Source organism: Bubalus bubalis, chromosome 2, assembly GCF_019923935.1.
Source record: "Bubalus bubalis isolate 160015118507 breed Murrah chromosome 2, NDDB_SH_1, whole genome shotgun sequence".
NCBI classification, from domain to species: domain Eukaryota; kingdom Metazoa; phylum Chordata; class Mammalia; order Artiodactyla; family Bovidae; genus Bubalus; species Bubalus bubalis.
Genome location: NC_059158.1, coordinates 75,507,700 through 75,528,008, shown reverse-complemented (window position 1 = coordinate 75,528,008; position 20,309 = coordinate 75,507,700). Strand labels below are relative to the sequence as shown.

General features: G+C 42.0%; 1 protein-coding gene across 2 annotated transcripts in view; it reads left to right on the top strand.

Annotated features, from left to right (window-relative positions):
* The first annotated feature begins 219 nt into the window (after positions 1 to 219).
* The window catches only part of CDCA7 (cell division cycle associated 7), a 39,513-nt gene continuing 19,423 nt past the window's right edge, over positions 220 to 20,309 (top strand). Inside the window, exon 1 of one of the 2 annotated variants that reach the window (XM_044933668.2) lies at positions 220 to 336. In XM_044933668.2, coding sequence (XP_044789603.1) covers positions 295 to 336 — 42 coding nt within the window. In that variant the 5' untranslated portion in view covers positions 220 to 294. Of the gene's footprint in view, positions 337 to 2,013; positions 2,685 to 20,309 lie in introns of those variants that run through there. The other variant, XM_006063033.4, reaches the window with a different exon arrangement.

Below are 20,309 nucleotides of genomic sequence, written 5' to 3'. Positions count from 1 at the left end.
TCCAACTCACTGTTTTCAAGCTGTGTGACAAGCTACTTAACCTCACTGTGTTTCAGTCTCCTCAACAGCTTAATAAGAGAATAATAATACCTATCCTAGCCCATAAGTTAAACAGTGAGAGCCTGGCATGGAGTAAGTAGCTATTAATATGTGATCAATATTGTAGAAGTGAAATACACTCCACGGGCATTTGCAACTCCATCAGTCCATCAGAATGGCAACTGCCTACATGCATGAGTCTGTTGTAAGTGACTGTGAGTGAAAAACACTGCCTGCTCTATCAGTAAACAGAGGATGTTGCAGCCGTCAAGCCATGATATTACAGCTGCTGGGAAGGTAAGCTCTGAGGGAACTCAGAAGGGAGGCAGGATGCCCCCCTCTCTAACAGTCAGCCACCGCAAACACCCTTCACAGTGTCTCAGAGTGAGAAAACATAGGATGCTGCCCCAGATAGCTGAGGTGCATATCAAAGGAAGAATTCCAAAGAACCCAGACTTTGCATTTCCCCATATACAGAAAAGCAGTAAATTCCTTAACTTGCGATATGTAGTTTTCCTTAATTAACAGTAATCTTTTGATGTGCTGACTACCTGGTCTGAGAGCCAAATTGGGATAGAAGTAGGGGGCTTTGATCTTCAATATGTGAACGGTTATTAATCACCAGTTTTCAGGGTAGAGTCCCTTACTTCAGTGGCCCTTTACATTAATCTCTGCAAATGATAAACATCTGTCTCAGGGGTGAGGTAGCCATTTGGGGGTACCAGCCTGGGGCTCCAACTGCTTCTTACACTGAATTTCAACCTTTCCTTCTGTTTGTAGCTCACTTGTGCCCCTTTTCAGAAAGCTATTACAATGTTGCCAGTTTCTGAGTCTTTTGGGAATCCTTCCCTGTCAGAGGAACCCATTTTCTTAAGATGGTTATCATCCTACCCTTTCTTTACCAGCTCCTAAAATGTTGTTCCTTTTCCTCTCCTAATTTCTTTGATCTTGTGGTTTTCTGTTTTAATTAAAAAAGACATATATATCCCAATGTTCATTGCAGCACTATGTACAATAGCCAGTACATGGAAGCAACTTAGATGTCCATTGATATAGATGAATGGATAAAGAAGTTGTGGTACAAATGAACAATGGAATATTACTCAGTCATAAAAGGGAATGAATGTGAATCAGTTGAACTGAGGTGGATGAACCTAGAACCTGCTATGCAGAATGGGTAAGTTAGAGAAAAACAAGTATCATAGATTAATGCATATATATGGAATCTAGAAAAAATGGTACTGATGAACCTATTTGCAGGACAGGAATAGAGACGCAGATACAGAGAACAGACTTGTGGTCACAGCAGGGGAAGAAGTTGGGACAAAGTGAGAAAGTAGCACTGACATATATACACCACATGTGTGAAATATGCAGTGAGTGGGGAGCTGCTATCTAACACAGGTGGCCTAGCCAGCACTCTGTGATGACCGAGAGGGGTGGGATGAGGGTGGAGGGAGGCTCAAGAGGGAGGGAATGTATGGCCGATTGTTGTATGGCAGAAACCAACACCACATTGTAAAGCAATTATCCTTCAATCAAAAAAAAAAAAAAAAAAACCAAACAGTTTAAACCCTTGTTACTGTGGGTTTAGTGGAGTGGGGGGAAGGGGAAGTGGCTAATTGCTGGTATTGAAGTCAGGATGTAAACCAGCCTTTAAGCAACTTCGTATTTCCTTTAAAATTTTTAAATTTAATATTAGAACATAATCATTTCCCTGTATAATAAAAAATAACTTGATAAATATCATTTAGTTGTTGCTTATATGACATTGTCTTTCCTTAATAACTATCCCATTTGGGCATGTTTCTAATGTTTCCCAGTTATAAATAATACTGTAATGAACATCTCTGAGTATAAAATCATGACCTGATTTTAGATTATTTCCTTAGAACTGTTAAGAAACAAAATTCAACTGAGTAAATATAAAGATCGAAATTGGCTTTATTTCACAATTCATGAATCGGGCGCATACTAATCAGTAGAGAGGAGCTCTGAGGAGCTGTAAAGAATGGAAGACTGTACAAAAGGGTAGAAAAGGGAGAGAGATAAAGAAAGAGTGCATTGTTTCAGGCAAGGTTACCTTCTTAGAGGGGACGGAAGGGGTCTACTGGGTGGATTACAGTGCTGACCAGGTAATTCTAGACCGGTTAAAGATTACATTCCTGGGAGAGCTAAAACTTCTATCAGGCTAGGTGCTGAGTCTTGGTTTGCTCAAGCGACTCCATCTGGGGCCTGTAGCGTCTTTTTTAACAAAATAAATTCCCAGAGGAAATATAATGCAAACAAGAGAATGCAGACAAAAGAAAGAGCAAATCCTTCAGTTGCCTCAGACTAGCCTGGAGGGCTGGTTAAAACAGCCTGCTGGGCTCATCCCTAGAGTGAATGATTTGGCAAGTCTGGGGTGGGGCCAACAATCATTTGCATTTTTAACTTGTTCCGAGACCTTGGCTAAAGCTAAGTGTTGGGAACCACACTCTGAGAACACTGATCAAAACCAGAGACAGGGAAAAATAGTCTTGAACAAGAAAAGGAGGTAAATTGAGAACAGATGAAACTGCAGAGGTGTTTGTTGGTGGGACCTAGGCAAGAAACTGCTCCTTTTTTCTGACTGAAGTAGGAGGCGGAATCCTCGGCCAAAAAAGGTAAGTGTAGAGCAAAAGGTGTGATAAGAAGAGTGAGTGATTCAGGTTTAAGCCATGGTGGGATTTAATGAAGGCACAGACTTGGAATCCTAAAAGAACATTAACTAAGCGCATTGATAGTGGAGGACAGGGAAGCCTGGTGTGCTGCAGTCTATGGGGTCGCAAAGAGTCAAACACGACTTAGTGACTGAACAACAAGGGCATTGAAAACCCAGCTTAAACTAGACATCATACATTTAAAATTATAGTCTTCATCGTCCTATAATCTTTCACAATGTTGTTCAGCTGCCAGAGGAGGCCTAAAGAGTATAGGGCAGCTGCCCCAGGGGCTGAAGCAATGAACAGGAGACCTAGGCTAGAGATGAGATCTCTGTGTGACCAATTTGCCAGAGGACAGGTTTGATAAGGAAATGGCAACCCACTCCAGTGTTCTTGCCTGGAGAATCCCGGGGACAGAGGAGCCTGGTGGGCTGCTGTCTATGGGGTCGCACAGAGTCGGACACGACTGATGCGACTCAGCAGCAGCAGGTTTGATCAAATATATGGCAGGCCTTGTGGAAATAAACGAGTGAGAAAGCTGGAAAGATGGGGACAGGACAGCAAAGTGAGTCAAATTATTAGAGCTGACCTTTCTGCAAATGGAGCTGTTCTGAAGTGTGAGAAGAGTTTGGAGATAGGGAGAATTTGATTGAGGAAATCTGTCATTTGCAAGGGCGTTAAAATTCCTGGGAATAATGACAAACCCTGGGTCACCTGGAGGTTGAAATAAGTAGCCCAGAGGGACAGTAAAATTGAAGGCTGAGATGGGGGGAGTCTCAAAGCCTTTTGTATCAAAGTTGGAGACAAATGAGCTGAAATCAGCCACGGAGAGGTAGGAAAATTCACACAACTCTCCTCATTTATGGTAGGTGGGGTGTGGGAAGCGGGTGGGTGTCATCTGCCAACACCGGAGTTGGCCAGGTGGTCGTGATGAGGGGCCAGGCCTGAGAGTTGAGAGCTTCACTAAGTCATTCCTGTAGAGGCTGGAGGGAAGCGAGAGTTCCCCCAGAAAAGCCTGAGGTCTACAGAGTGATTGTTGGTCCTCAGGAAACTCAGACATCTCCCCTCCAGGATGAAGGATGTTAGTGGCAGCACTGTGACCATTAATTCATTTCACTCTGTGGGGAGGGGAAATTTCCGCCTCTACTCCTCTTGGTTCTTATAACTGGGCTAATAATCAAATTAACACAAAACAGGTTAGGAGAAAAAGGAGCACGTTTTAATCCAGGTGCATGAAGTTCTCATGGAACCTAAGGAGTGGCCAAAGCAGGCAGCTTTTATACCTTTTAGAGAAAGAAACAATAAACTTGTGAGGAACTGGCAGGACAAAGAAACTTAGGCGCCCAATTAGCGAAGAATCAACACAGAATTTGGGCTTGGGGTAGTAACTTAAAGAGGTAAAAAGGTTTGTGTAAATAGGCCTCTCAGCCTGAATTTCCTATCTTTGGCAGTAAGGGTGTTTGACCTCCAGATGCAGGAAATCTACTTTTCACGGGAGAGATTTCCTGCTTTCAGGGAGAAAGAGAGGAGGGTCAGAGTATCCCTCTTTTGTTGGCCATTTCTTAAGCAACTTTAATCCAAAATCATCAATATGCCTTTGAGGGCAGCCTACCCCGGGCTCTGATGCTGGGGGGGCTGCCGTACTCCATCTCCCCAGGATCATGGTCCTTCTCTGAGCTCCAGGCAACCACTACCAATCCCTTTAGAGTTTGTACAAAAAAATGAAGCTCCGTGCCATTCTCATGCTAGGCCTTGGCAGCACTAAATCCCCATTCTCAAGGATTTTAATGACTGGGGGCAGGGGAGTAGGAAATGAAACGAGTCTTGATGGGGGCTCAGAAAAAGTAACACCTAACTAAGTCTAGAAAGCTGGATAGAAAACGATTTTTCCGAGGATCTTTCTAAGACAAAAGCTCTTTGAGACAGGTATTTTCTAGGAAGGAACCTTTTTCAAAATGCAAATAAACCGCTTAAGACCAAAGAGTACCTATTGTTTCCCACTATCTGCTATTTCTGGCACACTTTCTGAGAACAGGAATTAGCCTGGGGCCAAGTGCGAAAACGAGGGGCAGAGTGAGATGTTTGTAGCTGGGCTGCCCTGCAATGACGGAAGCCTCGGCCAATTGTAGGGTGTCCCAGCTTATAGGGAGAAAGGGGATAAACAAATACATTGCTCCCAGGTGACATTTACCTTTACTCTGCCTCTGAAATTATTTGCCTTTAAAAAACTGCATTTATTTCTTTGCGCTGTGTCTTAGTCACAGCATTGGCATCTTTAGTTGCTGCAGGCGAATTGTTCTTTGCGGCGTGTAGGATCTAGTTCCCTGACTGGGGACTGAACCTGGGCCCCCTGCACTGAGACTGCAGAGTCCTAACCACTGGACCACCAGGGAAGGCTTTCTTATAACTCTAAAGACTTGGCCCAAAGAGGGATGAGTAGAGGAGGAAAGGAGAGAAAAGAGACAAGCCTGTTGGATGTGATCACAGAGAGCATGTGGGGCACCTCAAACAAGCCCCAGGAACACTGGCATCTTTAGCGTGGGCAGAGGAAGTGAGAAAGATTGCCTGTAAAGGGGGCTATGTAGCTTCCTGGGGAAATACGCCCCATTCGGCAGCCAGTCTTGGGAAAGGGATTAAAGAAACCGAGAGATAAGAGTACATGGTGGATGCTGGAGTTTTCAGAAGTAAAAAACAGGCTGTCACATGAAAGGACAAGCAAATAACAACCAATCAGTAACTGAGCTGGGGTGAAATTCTTGAAAATTTATTCAGTGGTAGATTGAAAGCCATTAAGGAATTGCAAGTAGGGGAACGACATGGCTGTGTGTGTGTGTTCAGGTCTCCCGCTGACCAGGAAGCAGCTGTGTGGGTGGGGAATGAGGGATTGGCGGCAGGGGGATAAGAGGCAGGGAGAGGATTCAGCCACTCCATAGTCTCTTTCATTCTGTATTCATCTGTACTCGTTCTGAAACTCATTGAGTTTCTTCTTCTCCCTTCAACCATGTGTGTGCTCAGGCGCTGAGTCATGTCCGACTCTGCCACTCCACAGGCTGTAGGCCATCAGACTCCTCTGTCCATGGGATTCTCCAGGCAAGAATACTGGAGTGGGTTGCCATTTCCTCCTCCTGGGGAATCTCCCCAACCCAGGGATCGAAGCCATGGATGCATCTCCTGCACTGGCATTCTTTACCACTAAGCCACCTGGGAAGCTCACCTCCCTATATATAGGGGCCTTAAAAAAGCCTAAAAAATAGTCCGGAGACTTATTTTTTCTCCCAAGTTGTGTGGGGTGATTCTTCCTTTATACAATTGTCAGAAATGAAAGTGACAAATGTAGCCTCTTTCTCACTGAAAGAAAAGAAGCCTTGCTAGGTTTTAAGAAAAAGGAGACTGTCAGGACAGAGATATTCTATGTATTTTAACCAAGAAACTTCTCAGTTGCTGTCCTGGCATCCCCAGGTATTACCTTAATTTATTCAATATTCACTATATGTCACTGTAGAGGGGAAAAATAATTTTGCCTCTACCCTTCTAGGTTCTTGAATAAGTGCTGTGCTCAGTCACTCAGTTGTGTCCAACTTTTGCAATCTCATGGACTGTAGCCCACCAGGCTCCTCTGTCCATAGGGGATTCTCTAGGCAAGAATACTGGGGTGGGTTGCCATGCCCTCACTCCAGAATCTTCCCAGCCCAAGGATCCAGGTCTTCCACATTGCAGGAGAATCCTTTACGGTCTCAGCCACCAGGGAAGCCCATGAATACTGGAGTGGATAGCCTATCCCTTCTCCAGGGGATCTTCCCAACCCCTGTAATGAAAAGATTAACAAGAGGAAAATTTAATTCCATTCCTGTACAAAAGCCCTGCAAAGATAAGAGACTGAAAGACATGACCAGAGCAGGATGCTTTTATAACTTTTAGACAAAGAAATAATAGATTTCTGAAGAATTGACAAGACAAAGGGGTTTGGGCTGGAAGTAATAAATGGTGAGGAAGTAACAAGATTTGTTTATCCAGCTTTTTTGGCCCTAAATTCCCTGTATCTGGTGGTGAGGATGCCTATTCCAGGTACACTGAGGGTGCCTTTCATAAGGGAGTTTTGCTTTTTTTTAAATTTCTGCTGTACAGCAAAGTGACTCAGTTATATTTAGTCTTTTTCATATTCTCTTGCATTCTGGTTTGTCACAGGATATTGAATATAGTTCCCTGTTCTGTACTGTAGGATCTTGTTTATCCATCCTCTATGCTAGTTAGCATCTGCACATTTCAAGCTCCCAGTCCTTGTCTCCCCAACCCCCTTGGGCTACCACAAGTCTGTTCTCCATGTCTGAGTCTGTTTCTGTTTTATAGATATGTTCATTTGTGTCTTATTTTAGATTCCACATATAAATGATATTTGGTATTTGTCTTTCTGACTTCACTTAGTATGATGATCTCTAGGTATATCTATATTGTTGCAAATGGCATTATTTCATTCCTGTTTTTTATCACATGGGAGATTTATCTCCTGCTTAGGGGACAAAGGAAGGTGCGAGTGTCCTTCTTGTACTGGCTGTTTCTCCAGTGCCTTTAATTCAAAATAAATGCCAAGTGGGAGATATGTTCTAAACCGCTGTACCATCCATGGTACTAAGATGAGGACCGTGAATAAGACAGATGGGATCTCTGTTCTAGACTTTACATTCCAGGTAGGTTTTGGATGTGGGTGTGCACATGCATGCGTACATGAGTGTGTGCGTGTGTACGTTGGGAGCAGTGAGTGAGACGGACTGTAAACAAGTAACCATGAAAACTTGAGATTCTGAGAGCGGCTGTGAAGACAAAGCGTCCTGAGATATAATAGAGTGGAGGACAGTCCTCTGAATGTAATACAGGCTCAAGGGAGGTGACATTTGAATTTAGACTTGAAGGCAGAAAAGGAATTGGAGTACAAAGGTCCTTTCAAGCAGACGAAAGACCCTGTGCAAAGACTTCGGGATGGCTATGAGTCTGAGGTTCTGGTCACGTTTGAGCACGGCGGTCACTGGATTAGGATGAGATGGAGGAGGCAGGCAGGACTGGAGGAAGGGAAAGCTAATGAAGGATTTTTTTTTTTTGGCTAACGCCGGCTCTTAGTTTCGGCATTTGGGGTCTAGTTCCCCAAGACTCTGAGCTCCCAGTGCAGGAGGTCTAGGTTTGATCCTTGGTCAGGGAAAGTGTTAGTTGCTCAGTTGTGGTCTCAAAGTCAGACTGAGCGACTAACACTTTACGTTCCCTTACCAGGGATCAAGCCCAGACTCCCTGTTTTGGGATCTCAGCGTCTTAGCCACTGATCCACCAGGCAAGCCCCTGGAAGGATTTTTAAACTGGAGAATGATCCAAGTTTAGAATGATCCAAGTTTAGAATGATCTAAAAAACTGCCGTGGTTCTGTGTAAATATATAATTGAGGAAGTCACTGGAGTATCCAGAGGGATTTTAGCCAAGAGTTTAGCCAAGAACAGTGGTAGTGGCAATGCACAGAAGTAGATGGGCTTGTGACCTATGTGTGGAAGTAGAAGCAACAGTATTTGGTGACACATTAGATGTGAGAAATAAGGGATACAGAGAAATCAGGAATAACACTTGATTTTTAGCTTGGGCAACGGAGTAGACAATGATGCTGTTTACTGAGACGGAAAGATGTGGAGATGAGTGGCTTTTGAGGAGGGAATCGGAGATCTATTGTGGTATGTTATATTCAAAATGACATTAAGTAGATGGTTTAATATACAAGTTTCGAGCTCAGAGGAAAAGTTTTGGTTGAAGATATAATATTGGGAGTCATAGGAGATGATGGACTACTGCCCATGGGCTCAGATGATCTGTTCCTAAAGAAGTCAGATCAAGTCAAGCGTTTCCTAACTTAAGAACGTGTCATGCCTGAGTGCCATGTTTCAGGTAATCCCCGCGTTTCACAGGCAATCACCGTTCATTCTAATTTCTGTTGCCATTGTTTCATTTCACCTGTTCTAACATAGGTTTTCCCTTCGCTGTCTGAAAGTAGAGCATTCCTCTGAAATGTTTCACAACCTGAAATGGGGTGAAGAAGCAATTACCTTAGGACACACCTTGCTAACCAGTGCACAAAATAAACTGAGATACAGCACAGACAGTTCAAATCTGGCGGGTTGTTGCCAAGATGCTGACTGTTGTTCCCGGGGAAGGTTGGTGGGGCCCCTGTAGCTGCTTCCAGTTGCTCGCCACCTTTATAATGGTGGTTGGTGGCTGGCTGCAAAATAAGTGCTGAATGTTATTGTCATTTTTCATCTTCTTTTTTGGTAAAAGTGAAAATCCTCTTTGGCTTTCTTTCCACTGTGAAAAACAGGTAAAAGTGAAGTGGTTATAAAGCAAACTTTTGAAAAGCAGGGGATAACAATACAATAAGGGGATAAGTACAATAAGCATTGTACTTTCTTCATCATTGTCCAAAGTAATTTTTCCTTTGTGATTTCTTTGATTCATGGATTATTTATATGTGCACAGTTCAATTTCCAAATATCTGAGACTTCTCTAGTTATCTTAATGTTGTTGATTTCTAGTTGAATTATTTGTGGTCAGGGAATAGATTAGGTAAAATGGCAATTTCTTTTGAAGTTCATTGAGAATTATGAATTCATGACGTAAAATAATGCGTATCATGATTTTCCATTTTTACTTGAAAGAACATGTATTCCGCTACTCCACAGTTGCTGGATAACATGTTTTATAAATGTTAACTATGTAATTAGGTGAAGTTACTTAATGATGTTTTTTCATATTCTTCATATCCTAGTTTTTTGAGTGTGGTTGTGTGTTGGTCTAATTCTATTCATTTCTGAGATGGGATATTAAAATCTCCAACTATGATTGTGAGTTTCTCTTTTTCTCTCTTTAGCTCTATCAGATTTTCCTTTAATGCTTTGAAGTTCTGCTATTAGGTTCATACATTTCAGAATTATACGTCTTCCTGGTGAAACAATCCCTTTATCATTATAAAATATTCCTCTTTATCGCTGGTAATACATGTTGTTTTTAAATTGAATTTGTCCTGTATTAAGGTGGGTCTTTTTTTTTTTTTAATGCTTATTCATTTATTTTTGGCTGTGCTGGGTCTTTACTACTGCACTCGGGCTTTCTCCGCTGGGTCTTCACTGCTGCACTCGGGCTTTCTCCAGCCGTGGTGCGTGCGGTCCACTTTTCATTGTGGGGCATGGACCTCTCGCTGTGGTGGCCTCTCTTGTGCAGCACGGGCCCTTGGTGCATGGGCTTCAGCAGTTGCAGCACTCAGGCTTGGCAGTTGTGGCTCTTGGGTTTAGCTGCTCCACAGCACATGGAATCCTCCCAGACCAGGGATCGAACCCATGTCCCCCACAGTGACAGGCGGACTTGCACCCACTGTGCCACCAGGGCATTTGTGTCTCTTGTTGATAGCACATAGTTAGGTCTTCCTTTTTTATTTAGTCAGATAATTCCAGTCTTTCAATTGGTTTGTTAGATTCATTTACATTTGATGTAATTCCTGGTGTGTTCAATTCAGTTCCACTGTTTTTGCTATTTTCTCTCTGTCTTGGCTCTTTTTTATTCCTTTATTTCTCCTTTCTATCCTTCTGTTGGGAGATCATATTTTTTACTATTCAGTTTTAGTTCCTCTATTAGCTTTTTAGCCCTGACACCACAAGCCAATAAAACTGCAGATTATCTGCTGCAGGTCTAGCTGCCCCATGCAGCCTAGACACGGGAACATCCTGTGTGAGTGGATTTCATCTAGTGAGTGTAGTTCCCCTTTTTAAGGCTTGAAGGCACCTCCAGTTTTCGCCTGCTGTGGCCCCTCTCCAGTATCTTCAAATAGTTGATTACATTTTGTCCACAGTTTATAACTGTTAGCAGTGTGAGAGTTATTCCGGGGGTGGTTACTCTGCCACTATCAACACTATATAAATCTCAGTTCTCTTAATCCTTTAAAAGTCTTTCTTATTATCAATGAGAACAGCTCAGTTAGATATTGTTATTTAACGTCACTCTTTTTTTTTTAATTTTTTATTTATTTTTTTAAACGTCACTCTTTGTTCTGTCCAGGAGATCATGTCTCAGACTTTAGAAGACAGTAAAATCTAATTAGAACTTAATAATCATGTTTCATACTTTATCCATCTATCATTTTAGTGACAGCCCATTATATTGCTTTTCCAATTGTAGCTATAATTTTAAGTCTTATACAAGTAAAATAAGTGTGAGTCCATACAAAGAAAACTAATTAGCATTAATAGTAGGAGGGTTATACAGTTATGGCAAAACATGAAATAATAGTGCTGGGAATACTGAAGTTAGGAAGATTCTTTTCGGTAACATACTTCCTCTGACCCTGAGACACTGGTGAATGGAAATCTAGAGTAAGGAAGAGAAGTCAGGACAGGGAATAGGGGTTAGAGATTTCAAAGGCTTAAGACCTTCAGTCCAGTGCCATTGTTAGAACCAGTTTTTGTAACTTTAATGTAAAAGGTTGTTGAGAATACAGGCTTTCTAAGAAGTTCTATCTTTGGTTCTCTAAGATGTTTTTATCCTAATACGTTATTAAATTTTGTAAGAATCAGTATAACCTTTTAAATTCCACTTCTGATAAATGTTTTTTATTTGATTTTTGCTTTCTATTTCCAACCATTTTGAAGGTAGTTTTAAAATACATCTATAAGTTGATTTGTTTGAATGTCTCTGATGAAACTTCAATTTCAGAAATGTCTATTATTTCCTTTTTTTTTTTTTTTTCCGTATGTTGATCTTGATCCTCAGGAGAGTTACAAAATTTTCTTTTAAGTCGTTTAACTCTAGTCCTAGATCAGGTCCATAGCACCTGAAAAGTAACCCCTTTGATATACAAAGAATATAAAGAAAATAAACCCCCAGGGAGGCAGCATTGACTAGAGATTAGAAAAAGGGGCTGTCAGGATGATAATCCAATTTAATCAGCTCTCCTTTTTCTAAACTCTCTGCTACCAGTTTTCTACCCTGGCTTTTTAAGGATTGGTATGACTACCTAGTGCTTATTTGTATTTATACAATGAAGGCAAAATTTTATTTTCTTAACTAGCTTTTTAGTCATTTCACTGTGGAGTAACTGGTTTCTTTGATCTTCTCTGAAGGATCATTCTGTTAAGGGCCTCGTGTCATGGACATCTTACCCTGTCTTTTCTAGTTGGTGCTGTGCTAAAATTGAATTATGCTAAAACACAATGATGCTGTGTTTGGAAACACAAATACTTTTGAAGAGAAGTCAGTGGTCATTTGTATTTTCTTGTATATGTTTTTAAACTGTTTTTCTCTTCATCTTTGGTTTTCAGAAAATTTACAAAGGATATCACAGGTGTGGTTTTCTTTGTATTTGTTCTGCTTAGGGTTTGCCGAGCTTCTTGAATCTATAAATTTGGCAAATTTTCAGCTATTATTCCTTCAACTATTTTTTCCCCTGCCTCATTCTCTCTGTGCTTTCCTTCTAGGATTCCAATTACTCATATATTAGAACTTTTTATATTGTTCCCATAAGTCATGAAGTCCCTTTTCTGTTCTGTTCTCCCCCCCTCCCCCAACTGGTCTTTTATCCTCTGTTCTTTAGACTGGATAATTTCTAATTATCTCTCTTTATGTTCACTTATTATGACATCATAACCAGTATTCTTTTAAGTGTATCCATTAGATATTTTATTTATATTTCAAATCTAGAATTTCCATTTGGTTCTATTTTTATACTTTTGCTTTTTTTACTGATAGCTCTTATTTGTTTAAGGTCATAAAGAAAAAGTAAGCTTAGTCCTAATAACTTTTATAATCTTCCTTTGCTAACTTCAGTATCTGCAGAATCTTGAAGTTAGTCTGCACTGATTACGTATGAGTCATGCAAGTTTTCCCCTTTGTCTAGTGATTTGGGGTTTTATTCAAAGCATAAATAATCACTGTAGAAACTCTGGATTCTGTTCTGTTTTTCCAAAGAGTCTTGATTATTTGTTTTGACGGGAGGTTAACTGAGCCTACTTCAAACTCCACACTCAGCCTCCCCTGCAGTTGGTAGCAGCTGAAATCTCTGTTTAGTTTTTAAAGCCATAGATGAACTTTTTGGATCTCTCATGCGCATGTAGTTTAGGAATTAGCCAAAGATTTGGGCAGAACTTACGCGCAGAACTTGAGGCTACCCCTTTATGATTCTCTTTAAGAAAAAAAATTGTATTTATTTATTTTTGGCCGTGCCGGGTCTCTGTTGCTGCACCGGCCTCTCTCTAGGGCCTAGCGTCTAGTTGTGATGCGCAGGCTTCTCATCGCAGCGGCTTCTCTTGTCACGCCGCACAGGCTCTAGGGCGTGTGTGTTTCAGCAGTTGCAGCACTTGGGCTCAGTAGTTGCAGCTAGAATCCGAGGCTCAATCGTTGTGGTGCACGGGCTTAGCTGCTGGCCACGTAGGATCTTCCCGGATCAGGGATGGAACCCACATCTCCTGCATTGGCAGGCAGATTCTTTACCACCGAGCCACCAGGGAAGCCCAGACTTCTGTTATTTATTTCTAGTTTGACTCCATCATAGTTATATAATACCCTTTCTATAAATCACATTCTTTTTAATTTCAAAGTTTGCTTTATGACCCAGGATATGGTTTGGTTTCTCTGGACACTTTAAAAGAATGTGTATCATGCTGTTGTTGGATGAAGCGTTATATGAATGTTGACTAGGTTCTGTTGGTCGGTGGTGTTGAGTTCTTCTATACCCTTGCTGATTTTCTGGTTAATTTTATCACTCAGTGAGTGAGAAGCATTGAAATCTCCCAACTATAATTCTGTCTTTTTCCTGATACCCAAGCCCTGTAAATGTTACCTTATTTGGAAATTACAGATGTAATTTAAGTTAAGGATCTTGAGATGAGACCATCCTGGATAACCAAAATAGGCCCTGATCCCAATGGCAAGTGTCCTTATAAGAGACACAAGAGGAGGAGTCACAGACACAGAGGAGAAGGTCATGCAAAGATGGAGGCAGAGACTGGTGTGAGCAACCATAAGCCAAAGAATGAGGACAGAAACCCAAAACTGCAAGAGGCAAGGAACAGAGACGCTCTCCTAGAACTTCTGGAGGGAGCACAGTCCTCTTGATACCTTGATTTCAGAATTCTGGCCTCCAAAGCTGAGAGAATACATTTCTATTGTTTTAAGCCACAGAGTTTGTGATCATTTTTAACAGCAGCCACAGGATACCCATACAGTAGCATACCTAGCCTTCCAGGCTCTAATCTGAAAAAGAGGAGTCCAAAGAGACACAGCTTGACCAAGCTCTCACCCTAGAGATTAGACTACTGTCACAACTCTGGTGACAAATTAGACTAGATCTTTCAGACTCATCAAAGACAGTAACTAGAATAACCAGTCTTTACCAGTCTCCACTTAGGAACTTATAAAGCCAATGTTTGTGTCCCGTATGTTGGGACATTCATATGTTGGGAAATCCATGTGTTGATGTTCCATCTCCAGTGAAACAGTATGTGGCGGTGGGGCCTTCTGGAAGGATTGAGGTCATGGGAGTAGAGCCCTCGTGAATAGGATTAGTGCCCTTAGAAGAGATATGAGAGAAATTGCTTCTCTATCTCTGCTCTCCCCTGTTAGGAGAGCAAGAAGGCCATCTCAAATCAGGAAGCACACTCTTGCCAGGCACCTTGATTGTGCATTTCCCAGTCTCCAGAACTATAAGAAGTAAATGTTGTTAAAGTCATCCAGTCTATGGTATCTTTGTTGTAGCAGACTGAACTAATAGCAGCCAGTTTTTATAGTTTCTAAAATTTGGAATTTTGGATAATTCTTCTTGCTGCCCTAAGCAATCATATTTTCTTTTCTTTAAATTTTATTTATTTTTTTCTGGGTATAGTGGGTCTTCCTTGCTGCACGGGCTTTCTCTAGTTGTGGCAAGTGGGGTCTGCTCTGCAGTTGAGGTGCTTGGGCTTATTGTGCTGGCTTCTCTTCCTGCAGAGCACAAGCGGAGAAGTTGTGGCACACAGGCTCAGTTGCTCCACAGCATGTGAAATCCTCCCAGACCAGGGATCGAACCCATGCCCCTTGCAATGGCAGGTGGATTCTTAACCACTGGACCACGAGCGAAGTCTGCAACCCTGTTTTCTTATTGGCCATTTGGTCTCTTTTGCTTCTTTGTGACATTAGCTCACAGTAGTCCTCAGTCTGCCTTGGACTCAGAGCATCATTTATTTGCTTTCTATTTCACCACTAGCCAGTGTTATCTTCTGGTATTAACAAGGATTAACTAAGTTAAGAGAAAGAAAATGACCATGGGACCACTAAGGTATTAATGGATCAGTGGCCCCTATCTCAAGTGTCTAATCTGATTGGGAGCAGGGGAACATTATCACCTGGTATCAAATGTGATGCTTAACCACGTGGGGCTGGCTATTCAGATGTTGTCTGGTACAGTACAGCAGTAAAGAGTGTGAACTCAGTCTAAGCTGAAATAGCTATGCCACTCTCCATGTGTTCTATGACCTTGGGCAAGTTAATCTCTCAGTTTTTGTATTTTGTCTATAAACTAGAGAAAATGAACCAAGCCTGCCTTACAGGATTGGTGTGAGGATTAAATGAGTACAAGTCTGGCATATAGTCAGTGCACAATACATTTTATTTATTATTACTGAGCCTGCCAAGTGCATAACTTTTCCCATTCGGTAGTTCCAAAGATGCCCAGACCAACATGATTAAGATAATACTTTTCTAGTCAAAAATACATATTCCCATTGTTAAAATAAAGCTTCTAAAATCATAACTAACTATTGTATCTAGAGACAACATCATGGGGCAGTATCAAAGCTGCTTCCCAGTCTTAAGAGTTCACAACCTCCTGGCACTAAGCATCCCATCTCTAGTTCTGCTGCAATCCCTTCCTGCCATTTTATTAAATACAGCCCCTCGTGTCTCCAAGGTAAAGAATCCGCCTGCAATGCATGAGGTGCAAGAGATGCAGGTTCAACCCTGGATTAGGAAGATACCCTGGAGGAGGGCATGACAATCCACTCTAGTATTCTTGACTTAAAAAATCTCATGGACAGAGGAGCCTGATGGGCTACAATCCACAGGATCACAAAGGATCAGACACCACTAAGTGACTGAGCACATAGCACATTAGCACATGGAATGAATGGTACCTTTTACCACCATCAGCGTCGCTGATACTATTTAGATATTATTTGACTACTTATTAAAGTATCAGTTCAGTTCAATTGCTCAATCGTGTCCAATTCTTTGTGACCCCATGGACTGAAGCATGCCAGGCTTCCCTGTCCAACAGCAACTCCCAGAGCTTGCTCAAACTCATGTCCATTGAGTCGATGATGCCATCCAACCATCTCATCCTCTGCTGTCCTCTTCTCCTCCTGTCTTCAATCTTTCCTAGCATCAGGGTATTTTCCTATGAGTCAGTTCTTCACATCAGGTGACCAAAGTATCAGAGATCCAGCTTCAGCATTAGTCCTTCTAATGAATATTCAGGACTGATTTCCTTTAGGATTGACTGGTTGGATCTCTTTGCAGTCCAAGGGACTCTTAAGAGTCTTCTCCAACACCACAGTTCAAAAGCATCAATTCTTTGGCTCTCTGCTTTCTTTATAGTCCAACTCTCACATCCATACATGACTACTGGAAAAACCAAAGTTTTGACTAGATGGACCTTTGTCAGCAATGTTATGCCTCTGCTTTTCAATATGCTGTCTAGGTTGGTCATAGCTTTTCTTCCAAGGAACAAGCATCTTTTAATTTCATGCCTGCAGTCACCATCTGCACTGATTTCGGAGCCCGAGAAAGTAAAATCTTTCACTGTTTCCATTGTTTCCCCATCTGTTTGCCACGAAGTGATGGGACTGGATTGGAGAAGGAAATAGCAACCACTCCAGTGTTCTTTCCTACAGAATCCTGTGGACGGAGGAGCCTAGTGGGCTGTTTCCATGGGGTCGCACAAAGTCAGACATGACTGAAGTGATTTAGCATGCATGCATGCAATGGAGAAGGAAATGGCAACTCACTCCAGTATTCTTGCCTGGAGAATCCCAGGGATAGAGGAGCCTGGTGGGCTGCCATCTATGGGGTCGCACAGAGTTGGACACTCCTAAAGCGACTTTGCAGCAGCAGCAGCAGCAGCAGATGGGACTGGATACCATGATCTTAGTTTTTGAATGTTGAGTTTTAAGCCAGCTTTTTCACTCTCCTCTTTCACCTTCATCAAGAGGCTCTTTAGTTCTTGTTTGCTTTCTGCCGTAAGGGTGGTGTCATCTGCATATCTGAGGTTATTGATCTGTCTCCTGGCAATCTTGATTCCAGCTTGTGCTTCATCCAGTCCAGCATTTCTCATGACGTACTCTGCATATAAGTTAAATAAACAGGGTAATCAGTATACAGCCTTGACGTATTCCTTTCCCAATTTGGAACCAGTCTCTTGTTCCATGTCCATTTCTAACTGTTGCTTCTTGACCTGCATACAGATTTCTCAGGAGGTAGGTAAGGTGGTCTGGTAGTCCCATCTCTTTAAGAATTTTCCAGTTTGTTGTGATCCACACAGTCAAAGGCTTTAGTGTAGTCAAGAAAGCAGAAGTAGATGTTTTTCTGGAATTTTCTTGCTTTTTCTATGATCCAGTGGATGTTGGCAATCTGATCATACATATTAAAGTATATGAAAAGTATTAATGCAATTATATTAGGTATATACATATCTATTAATTAATGAGGAAATTAAAAAAATAAGATTTCTAAGAAATAAAGTAGCTATAGAGACAAGCTCAGTTAACCATGACCCTTGCTCCAAGAAAACCAGATCCCCTGTTTCCTGCCTTAAAGTTAATACTGATGAGTACAGCGCTGGGTACATACTGGATACCTATGGACAGAGTGAGAATGCTAATGTGAGCTCTTATATTTTTTTATGAGCCTAGGAACCATATCATTCCAATAACCCTACCATTTCATGCTTCTCTCCCACTGGTTACATTCTTGTTCCTTCTGACTTTCTAAATATCTCTTACATTCTGTTTTATACTCATCCCTCCCTCTGTCTTTCCAGAACAAAATTAATTTAGACCTCATTCTGTGTCCTGGATAGCTGGAACAGTTTCCTGTTTCCCCAGCATCCAGCTTCCTTGCCCCTTTCCTGTGCATTATTTTTTAATATATATATTTTAATTTTTTTATTTGACTGTGCTGAGTCTTAATTGTGGCATGTGGGATACAGTTCCCTAACCAGGGATCAAACCGGGGTCCCCTGCATTGGGAGTGTGGAGTCTTAGCCACTGGACCACCACGAAGTCCTTCTTGTGCATTCTTTATCCTGGAACCAGAGTGATTTTTCTATAGTGCAAATTTTACTGTGTTGTTTGTTCTTTTGCTCAAAACTCTATTGCTTTCAGGATACATAAACTCCTTGCTGCTGATGCTGCTGCTAAGTCGCTTCAGTCATGTCCAACTCTGTGCAACCCCATAGACGGCAGCCCACCAGGCTACCCCCTCCCTGGGATTCTCCAGGCAAGAACACTGGAGTGGGTTGCCATTTCCTTCGCCAGTGCATGAAAGTGAAAAGTGAAAGTGAAGTCGCCCAGTCGTGTCTGACTCTTAGCGATCCCATGGACTGCAGCCTACCAGGCTCCTCTGTCCATGGGATTTTCCAGGCAAGAGTACTGGTTTGGGGTGCCATCACCTTCTCCGCCTAAACTCCTTAGGCCTTTCCAAATTCTAGCCCAGTGGGTTCCTGTGGTTGCTGTTAAATCATCTATATTGCACCTGTTGGTACCTGCTTTCTGCTGCATTGCCTGGTAGTCCTATGTAGCAAAGCTCCTTCCTAGTTCTCCTAACACCACCTCATCATCCCCTTAGTCATTAATGTTTGACGGCACTTGTAGTTGCAGATGCTGGTCTTGCTGAAACAGGAAAACATACCCCTTCCTCCCTTTAGAAAATTCTTTCATTAAACGTTAAAGGGAGCAGTCCATTCTGAGTTACACCCTCAGGAGGCACAAGTTTCATCAGCCTGTTTAAAGACCATTAAGTGGAATTACTGTGTCCCACTCCCAAACGTCTCTTTGAACCAAAAATCTAAGTGGTCCAGGAGATTCCCAGCCTGGCTTGAGTATCTGTCAGTCATTTCCTTTCGCACTAAGTGACGCCCATCAAGGTCATGCTGGTTCTCCCAAGGCTGGATCTCTGTACACCTGAGCCAGACAGACAATGCTGACTGTTTTTTCCTTGTTTCTTCCTGGTGGCCCATGGAGGGAGGCCATGTCTATGAGTTATGGATGAGTCATGTTCATGAAAATTATTTTTATTTTAAAAAATGGCAACTCTTTTTTCCTGTCACACACCCTGTAGGATCTTAATTCCCCAACCAAGAATGGAACCTGTGCCCCGTACAGTGTTAGCTGAGTCCTAACAACTGAACCACCTGGGAATTTCCCCCAAACGAATCTATTAATATTACAGCAAAAAAGAACTGTGAACTACAATGGCTTTTTGGACTATTAATAGTTCCCTCACATTTCCCACAGTAATTTCTTCTCTAGAAATCTGGGAGAGGATGGGGTGGGAATGTGGTTTTCCTCCTCACTTCCAACACCTTTAACCTGACCCCATGAGTCCTTATGGAATCCAGATTTTTGGTGAGCTGTCTGTTGTCGTTATTTTTTTTTAAATGTGGTCATATGTACATGAAATTTATCATTTTAATCATTTGAAAGTGTGCAATTCAGTGGCATTGAGATAAGTCACTCGCTCAGTCGTGTCCGACTCTCTGTGACCCCGTGGACTGTAGCCCACCAGGCTCCTCCGTCCATGGGATTCTCCAGGCAAGAATACTGGAGTGGGTTGCCGTTTCCTTCTCCAGGGGATCTTCCCGACCCAGGGATCGAACCCGCGTCTCCTGCGTTGCGGGCAGATGCTTTAACCTCTGGGCCACCAGGTGCGCTGAAAACGTTGTGCAGCCATTAGCACTATCCATTTCCAGAACTTTCTCATTGTCCCAAACAGAAACTCTGTGTGGGTTAAGGAGTCATTTCCCTCCTTCCCTTCAGTCCCTGGTAACCTCTATTCTACTTGCTGAATTTTTCTATTCTATGTACTTTATATAATATTTGTCCTTTTGTGTGTCTGGCTGATTTCAATTAACACAGTGCTTTTTAGGTTCATCTATGTAACAGAATTTCATTCATTTTAAGGCTAATTAACATTCCATTGTATGTAAATACCACATTTTTTTCCTATCCATTCATCTGTTGATGGACATTTGTGTGCTTAACACCTTCTGGCTATTGTTAATAACACTGCTGCAAGCATGGGAGTACAAGTTAATCTTTGAGTTCCTGCTTCAACTGTTTGGGTATATACCTAGGAATGGAATCGATGGATCATGTGGTAATTCTATGTTTAACTTTTTGAGGTCTGCTGGAGGACTGGTTTTGAGTTGTATAGATTAATGTGCAGATTAGGCTCTTCCCTAGGGTCCTGACCAGTATCTTGAGCTTTTAACCAATCTATAGTCAATCCTCAAGTCTCCTTTTAGCTAATAGTCAAACTTCCTCTCTCTACA